General features: G+C 37.7%; 1 protein-coding gene across 1 annotated transcript in view; it reads right to left on the reverse strand.

Moving 5' to 3' along the window:
- Positions 1-434: 434 nt before the first annotated feature.
- The window catches only part of LOC129236227 (afadin), a 125,117-nt gene continuing 111,031 nt past the window's right edge, over positions 435-14,520 (reverse strand). The window contains exons 19-21 of the mRNA XM_054870485.1: positions 9,245-11,672; positions 5,696-5,817; positions 435-2,050 (exon numbers count right to left, since the gene is read on the reverse strand). Coding sequence (XP_054726460.1) covers positions 1,861-2,050; positions 5,696-5,817; positions 9,245-11,672 — 2,740 coding nt within the window. The 3' untranslated portion in view covers positions 435-1,860. The remainder of the gene's footprint in view (positions 2,051-5,695; positions 5,818-9,244; positions 11,673-14,520) is intronic.

Below are 14,520 nucleotides of genomic sequence, written 5' to 3' on the forward strand. Positions count from 1 at the left end.
GCACCAGGCATAATATGACATATATTTTAATGAAAAAATTTGAGAAAACTGTTGAAATATATAACAATAAAACCTGAAAGTTTCGTTTCAATCGAATATTTCTTTCCTTTCCAAAAAAAATCCACGAAAAAATCGATTTTTTGAAGCCTCTAAAGCAGGCTCCCCCCTTAATTACTGCGCGGCACGAACACACCCCATGCCCATGCAAGTATTGGGTTCTACAGTCGTGTAAATAAAAAAGGTTATACATACCAGCTACATAGTTTGTATGAGGGTACATTATATATATATATATATAATACATAAGTGTAATGAGCCTTAATAATTCATTAATAATAGATCAGTCGGTTGGGCATTCAATAACTTTCATTTGTTTGTTTTTGGTTGGGCATTTGAACTACAACATACTTCTAAATACAAAGTAAACATAAAACTTTCAATTTGAAATATTCAATATTTTGATTTATTTTACTGTTTTATTAACGTAGGTGTGTTCGCAATGGAACCATTTCGTACTTACGAGTCTATATAAAAAGTTTGTATACATGAAAACGAAAACTGCAATTTGGGTTGCATTGCAGTCGACTTTAAAAGGCTCATATACAAATTGATCATAACATTAATCGAGTATGGAATGCAATGCAATTGTAGCTGCTACAAACTCTACATTTTTTTTGTATAATTACTTAGTTAAAGATAACGATTTTGTCATGGTAATTTCTACACATTGTTACGAAAATATGTATTATTTATATTTTTTTTTTCAGTTGTTTTATTTATTTTTTGTTTTTTTTTTTTTTTGTTTTTACATACAATTAATTTCATATTCTGTTCCCTTATTCATGATTTCTTCATTAAAGCCATAGGTAAAAGTAAAGAAACTTTTGTGTTTCGTTTCTTTTCATTAAAGTTTTCAAGTTTTCTTTTGTCTTTACAATGATATTCGTGTTGTTGTTGTTGTTGTTGATTTATGTTTTACATTAAGGCTGCGAAAAATATACTACATTTGCAATAATTGAATATAAAATATACGCTCAGTTATATTTGTATTATTTGTATGCCTGTATATGTAGGTATACATTTTGCATGTATGTATGCTTGTGTATAATAAGACACACTAGCTAATTGGTGTATATAAGTTGTTTTGCAATTGGACCATTTGTTTAATAAAGTTATTTATTAAGAAAAAATAGTATTTTTTTTTTTTGTTTTTTTTTTTTGCTTTTTGTTTTGCAGCTTCAGTGATGAAGCGAATATGATTTTTACTAATATGAATACTAACGAAGGTTTTCTATTTTCAATAAAAGTTTGTAGGTAAATATTACGAGTGGTAAATTCATTATTTCCCATCATATTCGTTCACTCTGAAGTCTAATAATCTACACATAAAGAATATTATAAAATTGAAATCGCTTTTTCTTAGTATCAACAACTCAAATAAAATACTTCACATTTCACTTAATGCACAATAGAATTAATATTATTATTTTTGTTTGTGTTATATGTATGTGTATGTACCTACTAAATGGTTCTGTGCATGTATTTAAGGTAATCAGCTAAATTAAATAAACATTTTGCTCTTTCTAATTGTATTCTAATTTACATTCGCTTTCTTTTTTTCTGCTTATACTTTTATTCTATTTTCTTTCCTTTCATAAAATGAATTACATTTGACATTATTGCCTTGCTTAGCAAATTCGTTATGGGGTTTCCCTTTGTGTTTTTGTTTTTTTAATTTTTAATTTTTATTTTTTTATTTTTTTTTCTACTTTGCTGCTACTTAAGTATATTCTAAGAATTTTGTGTACAAGTGTCGTTGGTGTGTGAGCGTGCTTGGGTGCTGCTGTGAGAGTACACGAGTCAATGCACAGCATCAATATCTCTTTGTGCTCTTGAGATTTTCAGCTTGTCTTTCGGCGTATGATCATCTCCCGATTCCAAGGCGAACATTTTCATCTTCTCTTTGAAGGATAATTTCTCTGGTACAGCTTCAGTGTTGCGTTGTTGCTGCTGTTGCTGCTTCTCGGCAAGTCGCCGCTGGCGTGGATCCCTTTAAGAGAAGTATAAATTAAATTAGTACTGTTGTTGTTGTTGTAGCAGCATAAACATTCCCCATACATATACTGGGAATGCTGCTGAAGTGACAGTCTCTGGCCGGATATAAATCCGGGTCGTCCCGGTTACGTAGAACCAACTGACGTGGGAACGTCACACACTGGGGATTTAGCGGAAGAAAGTCAAATTTGCAACATACCACCTACGCAATGTTTAATGGTATTTCTAAATTCCAGAATAGAACCAACAATAACATCAAAAAGAATTACTAAACTCCGACTTACAGTTTTTTTTTATATAGGGTGATCAATCATGAGGTGCTTTTTTCAATAGTTAAAAAAAACAAAAATGTAAATTATGTTCAAAACCTTTATTTATCATTTGAAAGGACATTCTTTGACATTTACTTTTTGAATATGACTTCATTCAAATGTTGGCCGCAACTACGCTTAAGGTGGTCCATTCTGAAGGTCCAATTTTCAATCACTCGACTGGTTTGTCGTGAATAACACGCGTAATGTTGGCTTCCAGAGCTTCAATCGTAGCTGGTTTATCAGCATAGACCTTGGACTTCACGAATCCGCAAAGAAAAAAGTCCAAAGGTGTGATATCACAAGATCTTGGTGGCCAACTCACAGGTCCTAAACGTGAAATCAGCTGCTCTCCGAAATGACTTCTCAATAAAGTCATTGTTTCACGAGCTGTATGGCAAGTGGCTTGTCACAGAACGCTGATTTTCATAATACAGTTGAACAATTTGTAGACGTTGTTGCGGTGTGAGTCTTTCCATGATGAAATGCCAAACGCTGTTCAACAAATCCACGATGACAGTTTGCCACAACTCGCGCGCGATCTGTAAAAAAAACGCAAATGAAAAAAACTCCTCTTAATTGATCACCCTATAGATATGTCAAAAGTATACTTTTTTTATAGTATTGAACTGACTAAGAAAAAACTTCAAAGCCCAAGGTGGTTTTTTTCCTTTTGCTTGAGCCGACTTCCAATTTTTTATTTTTCATTTAGGGTACGATATTTTTATATATTTTAGCCGGAAGAACAAAGGCTGTGAAGCATTTGATTATCTATTTATAACTAATTTTACGAAAAAAAAAATCATATTCCTTCATATTCTTGGATCTGCAAGTTGAGCTACATTTACCTACGGTCAGAAACTAGTATCAACGTGTTGCTTAATAGCGTCTCTTTCAGTTTTAAGTAATTGCAGGTGCCACCAGGCGCCACTGATTATTTTTTGGCAATGATAATAACTAAACGCTTTCTAGTGTGTGCATAATGATAACGAAACACTTTTAATTTTGTTTTGACATTTTGAGGGTAATTCAGAATTATGAACTTACATGTATCGTGTGCGTAAATATTTGCTGCTAAAAAAAAAAATTAAAATTTATGAATTTTAAAAAACATTGTTTTTTTAAATTTTTTTTAAAAAATAGTTTTTAAACATGTTCTTTTCATACACAAATATATACAACTTCGTTAGTAGTAAAAATATAAATATTTTTTGGGATGTATACTTTTTCCGCATCTCTCCGCAATCTCCGCAATCCCCAGTGTGCGTCATACGGGTAGTACAACTATATATCAAATCAGTGCCCTTCTAATATGGTTATACATATGCATATATACTCGGTTTTTCAATAAGTTTTGCGGTTCGCGAAGAAAAACACAAATCTATGGTTTGAAATACACTTCACGATTCAGTATAGCCTGCCTGAACATGAACGACACACTTCTGCCAACGAGATTCCAATTTATGAATTCCCTCCCTGAAGTGAGAATCTGGAAGGGCTGAAAAATACGCTTCCACAGCTGTTATGGCCTCATCGTTTGATGAAAAGCGCTTACACGCATGCCTTTTTTTTTGTTGGTCTGGAAACAGATGAAAGTCGCTAGGGGCCACAACTCGCTAGTGAAAACTCGTAACTGTGCTTAGCACCGGTCACTGGACGATCGCCACACACGCGAAAAAGCTAGGTTTACCATTTAACCCTCATCGCAGAAGCTGTGGGAACCTTTCAGAGAGGGAGTCTGTTGGGCACTCCAACAATTCGAACTTTAATTCATGCGTTTCAGCCATTGTCAAAATGCTGTTGCGACACGGCGCATTGCTCTGATGAAATAGCGTTTTTCGCGTTTGCGAACTGGTTCTTTTTTAAAATTTTTTTCTTTCAGCTGCTCTAGAAGGTTACAATAATATTCAAAATTTATCGTTTTACCAGCTGGCAAGTAATCCACAAAAAAAATTTCTTTGGCATCCCAAAAATTGATGCTAACACCGTCTGGGCTGATTTTTGGACACGAACTCGTTTCGTAGCGGAAGTAGCAGATTCAACCGACTCTTAGCCTCTTGTCTTGATTTGGGATCGTGGTGATAGACCCAAGTTTTATTCATAGTGATAAATCGATGCACAAAACCCACTTTATCCTCTCGAAAACGCTCTAAATGTTGCCGAGAAAATCGCATTCAAATGTGTTTTTGTTCCATTGTTCCAATACTTCAGCCAAAATGTAGCTGACACTGCCTATTGAGATGCCTATGGCTTCTTTTAAATCAGTCTACTTTCACTCACTCGACGATTTTCCAATACGATTTCCTGTATTTTCTCTACGATTTCTGGTGCTGTCGCTGTTTTAAGGGGTTACATACGTCCAGAATTTTCAAAATATCCATTTTTTCGATATTTCGAAAGTATAATTAATAAGAATATACTGTGAAATTCCCAATATTATAGCTTCTACGAGTACAGCCTATTAACTAGGTAGAGAGCGGTCCGCGCGCTCCTGTACCTCAAACTTTAAACTCGTTTTTCTCGAAACTGCTTTTTCCGGCACGGTCTGCATGATAACTCAAACAGTTTTAAATATTTTTTGATGCAGTTTTTTTTAATATTCGAAAGTGTTTTCTCTATAGATTTGATTTTTGATATTTTTATTAAAAAATTTTATAAACCTAATTAAAATGTGACATTTATGACGTAAAACGCATATTTTTTTTAAATGCCGCAAATTGCAAACTTTTTCGAATTTCAAAAATCCGGTTTGATAGACTATAACTACAATTTTATTTTACAAGGTTTTTTTTTTATATTTTTTACAGATCCTTCAACATTTCAAGGAGAAATGATGCGGACTATCGAACAACTTTTTTTCATTGTACTTTGGGTCACGTTTTTTTTTATAAAGAAAACACTTTTGTAAAGAAAAATTAAAACACATTTTTTTATAAAGTTTAAGTACTAATAAACAATGTATAACATTTTTTATATTTATTTCTATTGTTATCCCTTCCAAAAACAGTTCTTCTTTTAGCACATTTTTGGCGCTGCTAGACGTATGTAACCCCTTAAAACGCACTTGACGCGCACCTTCTTCAAAGCTTGTACGACCACTTTTAAGATCAGCAACTCAACTTTCTACTATACTAATTGATGACGAAATGTCCTTAAACATTTTCAACATTCGTTCACTAATTTGTGTTGCTTTTACAATAAATCTTCCAAAAATAAAAATTCAATCAATGCTCGATACTTGATTTAAAAAAAAAAAATGTAGGCTAGTAGCACCGCCCTTTCTTATCGAACCTAGTATGTATTTATATATGAGATATATCATAATTTACCTGTAAACTTCTTGAGCTCCAATAACGCCAGGCGTTGATTGCACGCTGGTATTCCAGAGCACGGAATCGGGAGTTGTAGGCATTGCTTCCAAAACTGAGTTGTCAAACATACGTGCGCGATGCTGCAAAATATTTTTTATATCAGTGCTTGAGAAATAACAGTAAAGAAAGTGTAAACTCGGTTCGGATCGAACTTTAAATATTTTTCCATATTTAAGTCAAATTTAATTTGGACTGGCTGTTAATTTTTTGGAGTCAAACAAACTCATAGACAATGCGAGTAGTTATAGGTTGTAACACCAGATGGGCGCATGGAAATTTAGTTTTACCATATCAAAAAGTAGGCGTGGTTTTGTCTGATTTCAACAATATTTATAATCTAATCTAAATTGAAAAATGCGAGGAGCGTGCTTTACGTGGGTCCACCTACTTTCCGTTTCTAAAAAAAAAAAACAATTCTCATTCCTCAAACCCAAAAACATATCCTTTCCATTCTTACTCCCGCACAACAGTCTACGCATTATTTGCACTGTGACTGCTAAAACAAGCGAAAAACAAAGGAAAACACATAGTTACACATTGCATCAGTGACGCCAGCAAGAGAAAGCGAGCAACCGCGGTAATAGAGCAGACACACCAAATTTAGCGAAGCCCTCAACCATCTGTGTGATCCTTCTGGCAGAAATGTGTGAAACACAGATGGCGCTTTAAGCAGTAAGAAGGCTTTGTTCCTAAGCAACGACAGGTGGACATTCCCACCATTTAGGACTGGTAACGGCAGGCTAATCACCTACCCTGTCAGAAATCAAATAGATTAACGAAACCTACGCAAGACAAGAGTCTTTTCGAGGCCCTATGCTCCCGAGAGCAGTGAACAAGGAAAAAATCTAAATGAGGTGGGGAGCAACATGTGTACTAAATTTGGGCGAGTTTTAATAAGTCGTTATCGAGTTAAACGCATTTGCACTAAAAGAGGGCGTGGCACACCACATTTTTCCAATTTATTATATTTTTACTCGTATTTCATTTTTTTTTTTTTGGTTCATCATTTGTACCAAATATGAGTAATTTTGCTTCGTTTATAACAGAGATAGCACGATTTTTTTCTGTTTAGAAAGTTACCGTTATGTGCGAGATGAGTGTGTTTATGGACCGGTTTCGGGCATTTTCAGTATCAACCTGCCTTGATTTCATTGAAATATATAAATTCGTTTTTAGTTATCTTGCGCACGGACGGACGGACTATGTCCGGTCTCTCGACTACTCTCGTCATTCTGAGCCCGTTGGTATATTTTGCCCTAACCACTATTAATTCATACCTCTGCGATTTCTTCTCCTATACAACCCGTTGCAAAATTATAAGCACACCAATAATATTTTTTTTATAAAAATATAGGTTTTACCACAACAAAAACCATTTAACAAAAAAGTTTCAAAATTTCATCAAAATTTTCTACTTTTTAACCAGCATTTAGAATTTTTTTGTATAATCAGTTTTATAGCCAATTGAATCTTATTTTAAGTTTTAAGTTATCGTTGATTTTTGATAATTTTTTTCTCGCTGACGAAGAAAACGCCGTCAAAAAAAAGCTAAAATTCAATGAGCTATAAAACTACATACCCAGCAAAATTCGAAAAATGTTGGTTAAAATATTGAAACTTCTTGTAACATACAGGGTTTAAAACTAGAGCGTGCAGGTATAAAATATGGGAGCTAAGAAAAATGGCTTTAAAGTTTAACTGCAACTGACGGCTCCAAGATGGAATCGGGAGTCAGAGCAGGAGTTTTCTCTAAATCAGCCAATTCATCTATCCCCTTTAAACTGCCGAATACTGCTAGTTTTTTTTCAGGCAGAAGACTTTGCGATCCTGTAGGCATGCAAAAGACTAAGGGAACGTGGGAGCGAGAGAGATATTAACATTTTTCCGATAGTGAAGCTGCGATCAAATCTCTTCGATGTGCAGATAACATTTGTCTGATCTGGGTTCCAGGACATAGGAACAGAGACGGAAATGAAATTGCTGATAAGCTTGCCAGGAAGGTGACTGAATTGGTCTCAGAGACCTTCTACCCAATCATTGACATCTCGTGACTGTTGTTAGAGGGGAATTGCACAACTTATTTCTCAGGAAAACGCAGAAAAGATGGAGCTCCATTTCTTTGTGCGCTATTACGGAAACACTTTGGCCTCAGTACAATAGACGGAGGACTCAGAAAGTCTTTGAGACCCCACGCCATTCAATTTCCAAACTTGTAACTGTGCGTACTGGCCACTGGACGATCAGCACACACGCAAAAAAACTGGGTTTTCCATTTAATTCCCATTGCAGAAGCTGTGGGGACGTTCTGTAAATGTCCGGGTTTGGCAGCTGGACGAGAGAAAAGATTCACTAAGTCCTTTTGGTACAGGTTTCACAGTTATTCTATGAGGGTCGTTTAAAAAGTCCGTGCAAAGTCAGAGAGATGGCACTACTGGCGCGTATCGAGGCTATGTTTAGTTAGTAGCATCTCTTGGAAAAGCACACCCCAAATTTCAGCCACATCGGTATATTTCTTCGTGTTTGGTATTCGCTTGAATCGAGGAAGTCGAGGTGATTTTCCTTTTCTATCACGAAAACCCAACCAGCTGAAGTCTCAGCAGTTGTGGTCCAGAAGTTAATGGAAATAAGGTTACAACTCGTTTCACATCACGCTATTACCAATACTTGATTCCCTCGGACTACAATTTGTTCCCCAATTTGAAGAAATGGCTGAGAAAAAATGATTTTATTCAAACGAGGTGGTGATTGCAGAAACGAAAGACCTATTTTTTAGACCTGAAAAAATCCTATTTTTCGGAAAAGATCAACAAACTAGAACAGCGTAGGACGAAGTCTATAAGCCTAAAACAAGCCGCAACAATTTAGTAGTTTTTATTTTAGCACGGACCTTTAAAACGACCCTCGTATTGTCATCATGTCTACAGGAAAGTCTAATACGGATGGTAAAACTCTATTACTTGATCTTTATTTTATGTTTTGGACATACTTTTGGAATGTAGCTAAAAGCCCATGCAGGTGTTCTTCAAGGTATTAAGAAAACCCGTTTCAGTGCAAAAAAAAAAAACTCAATTCTGAATTGAATTGTAGTTTTTACTTGTGGAATCTACGCAGCCGTTGCACTAGCAACTAGCACCCGGCGGTATTACCCAAATATAAATGAGGTTCTCGAAAGCGATAAATAAATTCGCTGTTGCCGAATGGGTTGGTGCGTAACTAGCATTCGAAATTCGGAGAAGGTAGGTTCGAATTTCCGTGGAACACCAAAATAAAGAAAACGCTTTTTTCTAATAGCAGTCACCCCTCGGCAGACAATGGCAAACCTCCGGGTGCACTTCTGCTATGAAAAAGCACCTCATAAAAAAAAATATTTGCCGTTCGGAGTCGGCTTAAAACTGTAGGCCCCTCCATTTGTGAAACAACATCAAGACGCACGCCACAAATAGGAGGAGGAGCTTGGCCAAACACCCAAAAAGGGGTGTAAACAAATTAACACACTAATACACTTACGTTTCTGTCTTCGAGTATGGCATCCAGATCTAGAGGCATTTGAGAGTCGACATTGGTGGCATACATGTCAGAGGACGTCCCCATTCCACTCGTTCCATACGATTGCACGCCGCTCATGTAGTTGTTCTCTTCGTCATGGAACGAAACACGTTTGTTGTCACGCAGAAGCACACTGCTGTTGCCCATGAAACCAGATGGCGACAATTCCAATGTTGCAGTTTGTGCCATAGTGACGATGCTGCTGTTCATTGTTGCCGGCGCCGATGATGTGGGCGAATTCAAACTGCTATTGCTGTTGTTGTTATTATTTATGATGGCATTGTTGTTCAATAGATTCGCTTTCTTCACTAAGTTCTGGTTTTGATTGAGTAAATCCGCAGAATTGCTCGTGGCTGTCTTTAGCAGACCGATGGAGGAGTTTCGAAGTTTTTGCTGTGACATGATTAGATAGGAGCTATTGCGCTCTGGTGGCGGAGGTGGTGGAACACTTGAATTGTCCGCATTTGCATCCTGTGGTGGAGAACTTCCAGCGGCTGTTGTGGGCGAGTAGCTGCCAGTTGGGACTGAATTACTGATTGACATTTGTGATATGTCTTTGGCCAAGCTTGAGATGGGATGTTCGGTTTGTAAATGTCGATCATCTGCGAAACTCGTCGATTTTTGCGATTTGGATGGCGAGGATGGTGCGGTGCCGCTGGCTCCATCATAACGATTATTTTTCAGTATACTTTTAGGTTGCATCACTGTAGTCGAGGCTGCTCCCGTTACAGGCGGTGGATTGTTGGGCAAAGGTGGCGGTTGCTGTTGCACGGATGCCACATCCGATCCGCCGGCTGCTGAGTTGCGCGCCGATGACAAAGGCGACGCCTCTAAAGAACCGGCAGCACTGTTGTTTGCTCCGCCCACATTATCAAGCACAGACGCAATTTTTATCTCTGTTTGTCTGAAATTCGTTATCGGCGTTTGTATGGCTCCCGTATGTAGACGCAAAACTTCTTGCACATTCTCTTTCTCGTATGAGGGTTCGCTTTCATCTTCGTGCTCCTCCACTTCCTGAGCTCGTCGCTCAAAGTCACGCTCCAGTATTAGTGTCTTCAGTTGCTCTTCCTGTTGGGCAGTTCTCTGTTGCAAGGAAGAAAGGTCAGCAATTTGTTGCTCTCTCCATTGGCGTATATGCTCTCGTCGCATTTCTACCTCCTTTTCGCGCTCTTCACGCTCCCAAGGATTAGTACCCAAGAAGTTTTTCTGGTTTTGCATTGCTGCTGCTGTCGATGATATGGGCACGTAGCTACCCTTAGGCGGATCTAATGTGCTGGCAACGTAATTCATACCGGGGGTTATTTGCTGCGACGGTTTGTACAGCGGATGCGTGGCCGTTGGCGGCAGCGGTGGCTTATCCTCGACGTGCTGCTGATACACTGGATGTTGTTGATGTTGCTGCTGTTGTTGTTGGTGTTGCATATATTGTTGTTGCTGCTGCTGCTGCTGCATACGATTTGGCTGTGGCTTCGGTGCTGTTGGCGGTAATTGTTGAGTTTGTTGTTGCTGCTGCTTCGTTGGGGACACTTGTTGCAAGTTGCCCGGTTTTGGTGGCAAAGATACAAAGTTCTGTTGTTGCATTGCATTGGGAGATGGCTGCGAGCCTTCGTTGCCACCCTGCGATAGCATCTCGTGCCGCAGATTGCGGCGTAGCGACTGGCCGGCTGGTGAATGTTGCTGCTGCTGCTGCTGTTGCTGTTGCTGGTGTTGCTGCTGCATATAAATATCACCTCCAGCGCCATTTTGGTACGCCAACGCAGCGTCCACTCCGCTCATATTCACATTCTGCATGCTCTGGCTAGCTGACATATGCTGTTGCGTATATACATTACTGATGTTCGGCATTGAGGGAGCCATCATTTGTTGCATGCGCAAACTATGCTGATTCTGCATGTCTCGATTGAAATTCTGGGTGCTCCTCGATCGATTTCCCATCGTCAGTGAAGAATGTGGCGCCATTTGCGACAAGTGTTGTTGTTGTTGTTGTTGCGCCTGCTGCTGATGCTGCTGGTATTGTTGTTGAAGAGCCGCTGCTGACATATTGCCGCTATTCAAGTTGCTGCTGCTTGCACTCATGTTGTGCGTGTGGTGTGTGAATTGTTGTTGCTGTTGATGAGAGACCAAATGCGGTTGCAATTGATTATTGCTTGTCGGTGCTGCTCCGCTGCTATTGGAATTAGAGGCATTGTGATAATAGGCTGAAGCTGGACGGGTGGGTGGCATGTTCGATCCCGAAGGTGAAGTTATTGATGAATGGTGTTGTTGCGCTGCAAACGCTGGATGATGCATTGACGTGCTTCCATTTGGTGGTGATAATAATGGGTTCGGACTGTTGTGGGAGGAATTTCCATTGTATGTGTTCATTGTAGAATGTAACGGCACTGGTGGTCTGCATGAGTGAAAGAATTGAAGAAGTTAATGTCAAAAAATAGTCAAATTTATTAAAAAAAAAAATACAAAATAAAGTGAATTTACAATATTTACAATTATTATTTACAACAAATTTGTTTTAGAAATAATATTAAAAAAAGTCCCTTAGAATTAATTTGAGGACGATTTAGAAGAAGACTGATCAATTTATGGCCGGCTGAGAAAGGTGCACGTGCAAGTTTAAGCAGCTCGTCGTTTTGTGTTAACTTACGAATCTACAGCTGATCATTAGCTGCAATGCTAATGCACACCACACCAAGTGGGGGAGCACCAATTAGAATATTTTATGTTAAGTACCATAGACGGAAAGAGCGTTAGTAGTGCTGGCGAAAAAATAAAATACCCGTTGGCATAATAAGCAAATCAATAAATTGAAAAATCTTAAAAATAAATGCCTTAAGAAACTTAAACCAACAAGTAATCAGTCATTTTTTTTTTAAATACAAGCATTTGCAAAAGAAATTTAAGTCTTAGGCTTTTCAAAAACTATTAACTTAATACTGAACGGAACATCAAAGCTAATCCGAAGTCAGTTTCGAATTCTGTAAAATCTAAGAAGTCGAGTTCGATTTCGACCTGCTTCGATGATCTTGGATGATAAATTTGCAAGTACACCTGCCCAAGTAGCTAACTAATTTGCACCCTCATGTCTGCAAATTACGTTTCAGTTGATGAGGTATAAGAATTAAGGTTGTTTAACCCGAATCTTCCCACGATTACCATATGGTAATGCAAACATGCCGTTGCAATTTACGTATTATGTCTGAACTAAATAACAAAAACAAAAAATAATAACTGTATTTCACGCAGAATAAATGCAGCTCACGGAAAAACATAAGTTTTTTGTTATTTTTAGTGCATCTAGCAAAGCTATAAGACGTCAAACTCAGGTGAAAAAAAGTGAATTATTGTGGTTTTTTAACATGGCACGTCGGTAAGTATATGAATAACTTTTTGCTTTTTTGATATATTTCCAAAAAAATGGCATCAGTTGGTAGCTAATGAAATAAACTAGTAAATGCAAGTTTAGTTTTGTTTGAAATTTGATTTTTTGTGTAACTTTTTTGTATTTTACTCAAGGCGTTACCATATGGTAACCGTGGGACGTCTAGGGTACAGGGTTTTAGTTACGTTTGGTGTAGTTTTTTTTTAGATTTTTGATCATATTTATTGATATTTTGTGAATTACAGCGGTTTATCGTTGCAAGAAATGCTTGATTTCATTCAAGAACTCGATGAAGCAGAAGATCAAAATCAACTGTGTGATATTCCAACCACTCTTTATATCGAGCCTCCTGTGGATGGCAACGAATCTGGCGAAGATGACGCTGAAGATGATTGTGCGGGCATTCCAGATAATGTTTGCCCGGCTCAGCTAAGAGGTGGCTGCGAAGTTGCGACGTATGCAAGGTTTCGATGAAGAGGAGGATATGGGAGGCATGTTTAGAGACGGTATAAGCATACCATCATTTTAATCTTATAAACTCAAAATTTTTCAGCACCAAATCCAGAAGATTTGCCTGTTATTGAGGTTGAAGACACTTATAATGAGATGGAGGATGAAGAAACAACGGCTAATCATTCAGAATCTCCAATGAGGAAGCGCTTACGTACAATTGAACCGAAACCTTCAAACGTTGCATTGCCATCAGGAAACAAGGAAACTGTATTTGAATGGGTCAAGAAGAAATCGTCATCTCTAATTCCAATTTTTCCAAGCGCAAATTACGAAGATTGTCTCCATTCACTGCCACACGAACAGTTTGAAAAATTTTTTGATGACACATTATTGGAACATATTTGCGAACAAAGTGCGTTATATTCGGTGGAACAGAATAGACCGAACCCAAATATAACAGTCAGCGTACTTACCATAGAGCATTCATAGGCATATTGATTGTCACTGGCTACAATTATCACTCCAATTACAAACATTTGTGGAGTCAGGATGAAGACATTCGGAACAATCTTATCAGTAACACCATGCGTCGGAATCGTTTTCAAGAGATTTTGCAAAATCTCCACTTCGAAGAAAATTCCAAGGCTTCTTCAAAAGACGGCCCAAATCCTGACAAAATGTGGAAACTGCGTCCTCTTACGGATCATTTGAAAGCAAAAATGATAGAAAATTTCCATCCGGAACAAAATCTTTCTTTCGACGAAAGTATGATATCCTATTTTGGTAAACATGGATGCAAGCAATTTATAAAGGGCAAACCATTACGATTTGGATAAAAAGTCTGGTCCCTATGTACTCCATCTGGTTATTTGGTGAATTTTGAAATTTACCAGGGGAAGAATACTCGATCGAATTTGGAGTACGAAGCAAAGTTTAGAAAATGCGCCGCTCCTTTAGTCAGCATGATCGACGATTTTCCTGATGAATTGAAATCGCTATCATTCCAGTTTTATTTCGATAACCTGCTTACTAGTTATCCTCTGTTGGCATATCTCAAGTCATGCGGATATAATGGTACTGGGACAATCCGAGAAAACAGAATTCCAGCAAGCTGTCCACTTGTGCATAAAAAAGACTTCAAGTCAATGGAAAGAGGTTACTCTGAATCAATTGAAATGAAAAGCACTGGTATTTGTTTGGTGAAATGGAAAGATAACAATGTTGTCTAGAGGTCCCACGATTACCATATGGTAACGCTAGTTTTACGCATTTTCCGGAAAATCAAAGTGAGGAAAATGAAAATGGACTTCATTTTCGTGCTCAGGAGATCGAAATACATAAGTATACAACATTTTACAAAAATCCAAAACAAAAAAAGTTATGGGACTTCCCGGGTTAAGAATTGTGC

The sequence above is a fragment of the Anastrepha obliqua genome, chromosome 1 (assembly GCF_027943255.1).
Source record: "Anastrepha obliqua isolate idAnaObli1 chromosome 1, idAnaObli1_1.0, whole genome shotgun sequence".
In the NCBI taxonomy this organism is placed as follows: domain Eukaryota; kingdom Metazoa; phylum Arthropoda; class Insecta; order Diptera; family Tephritidae; genus Anastrepha; species Anastrepha obliqua.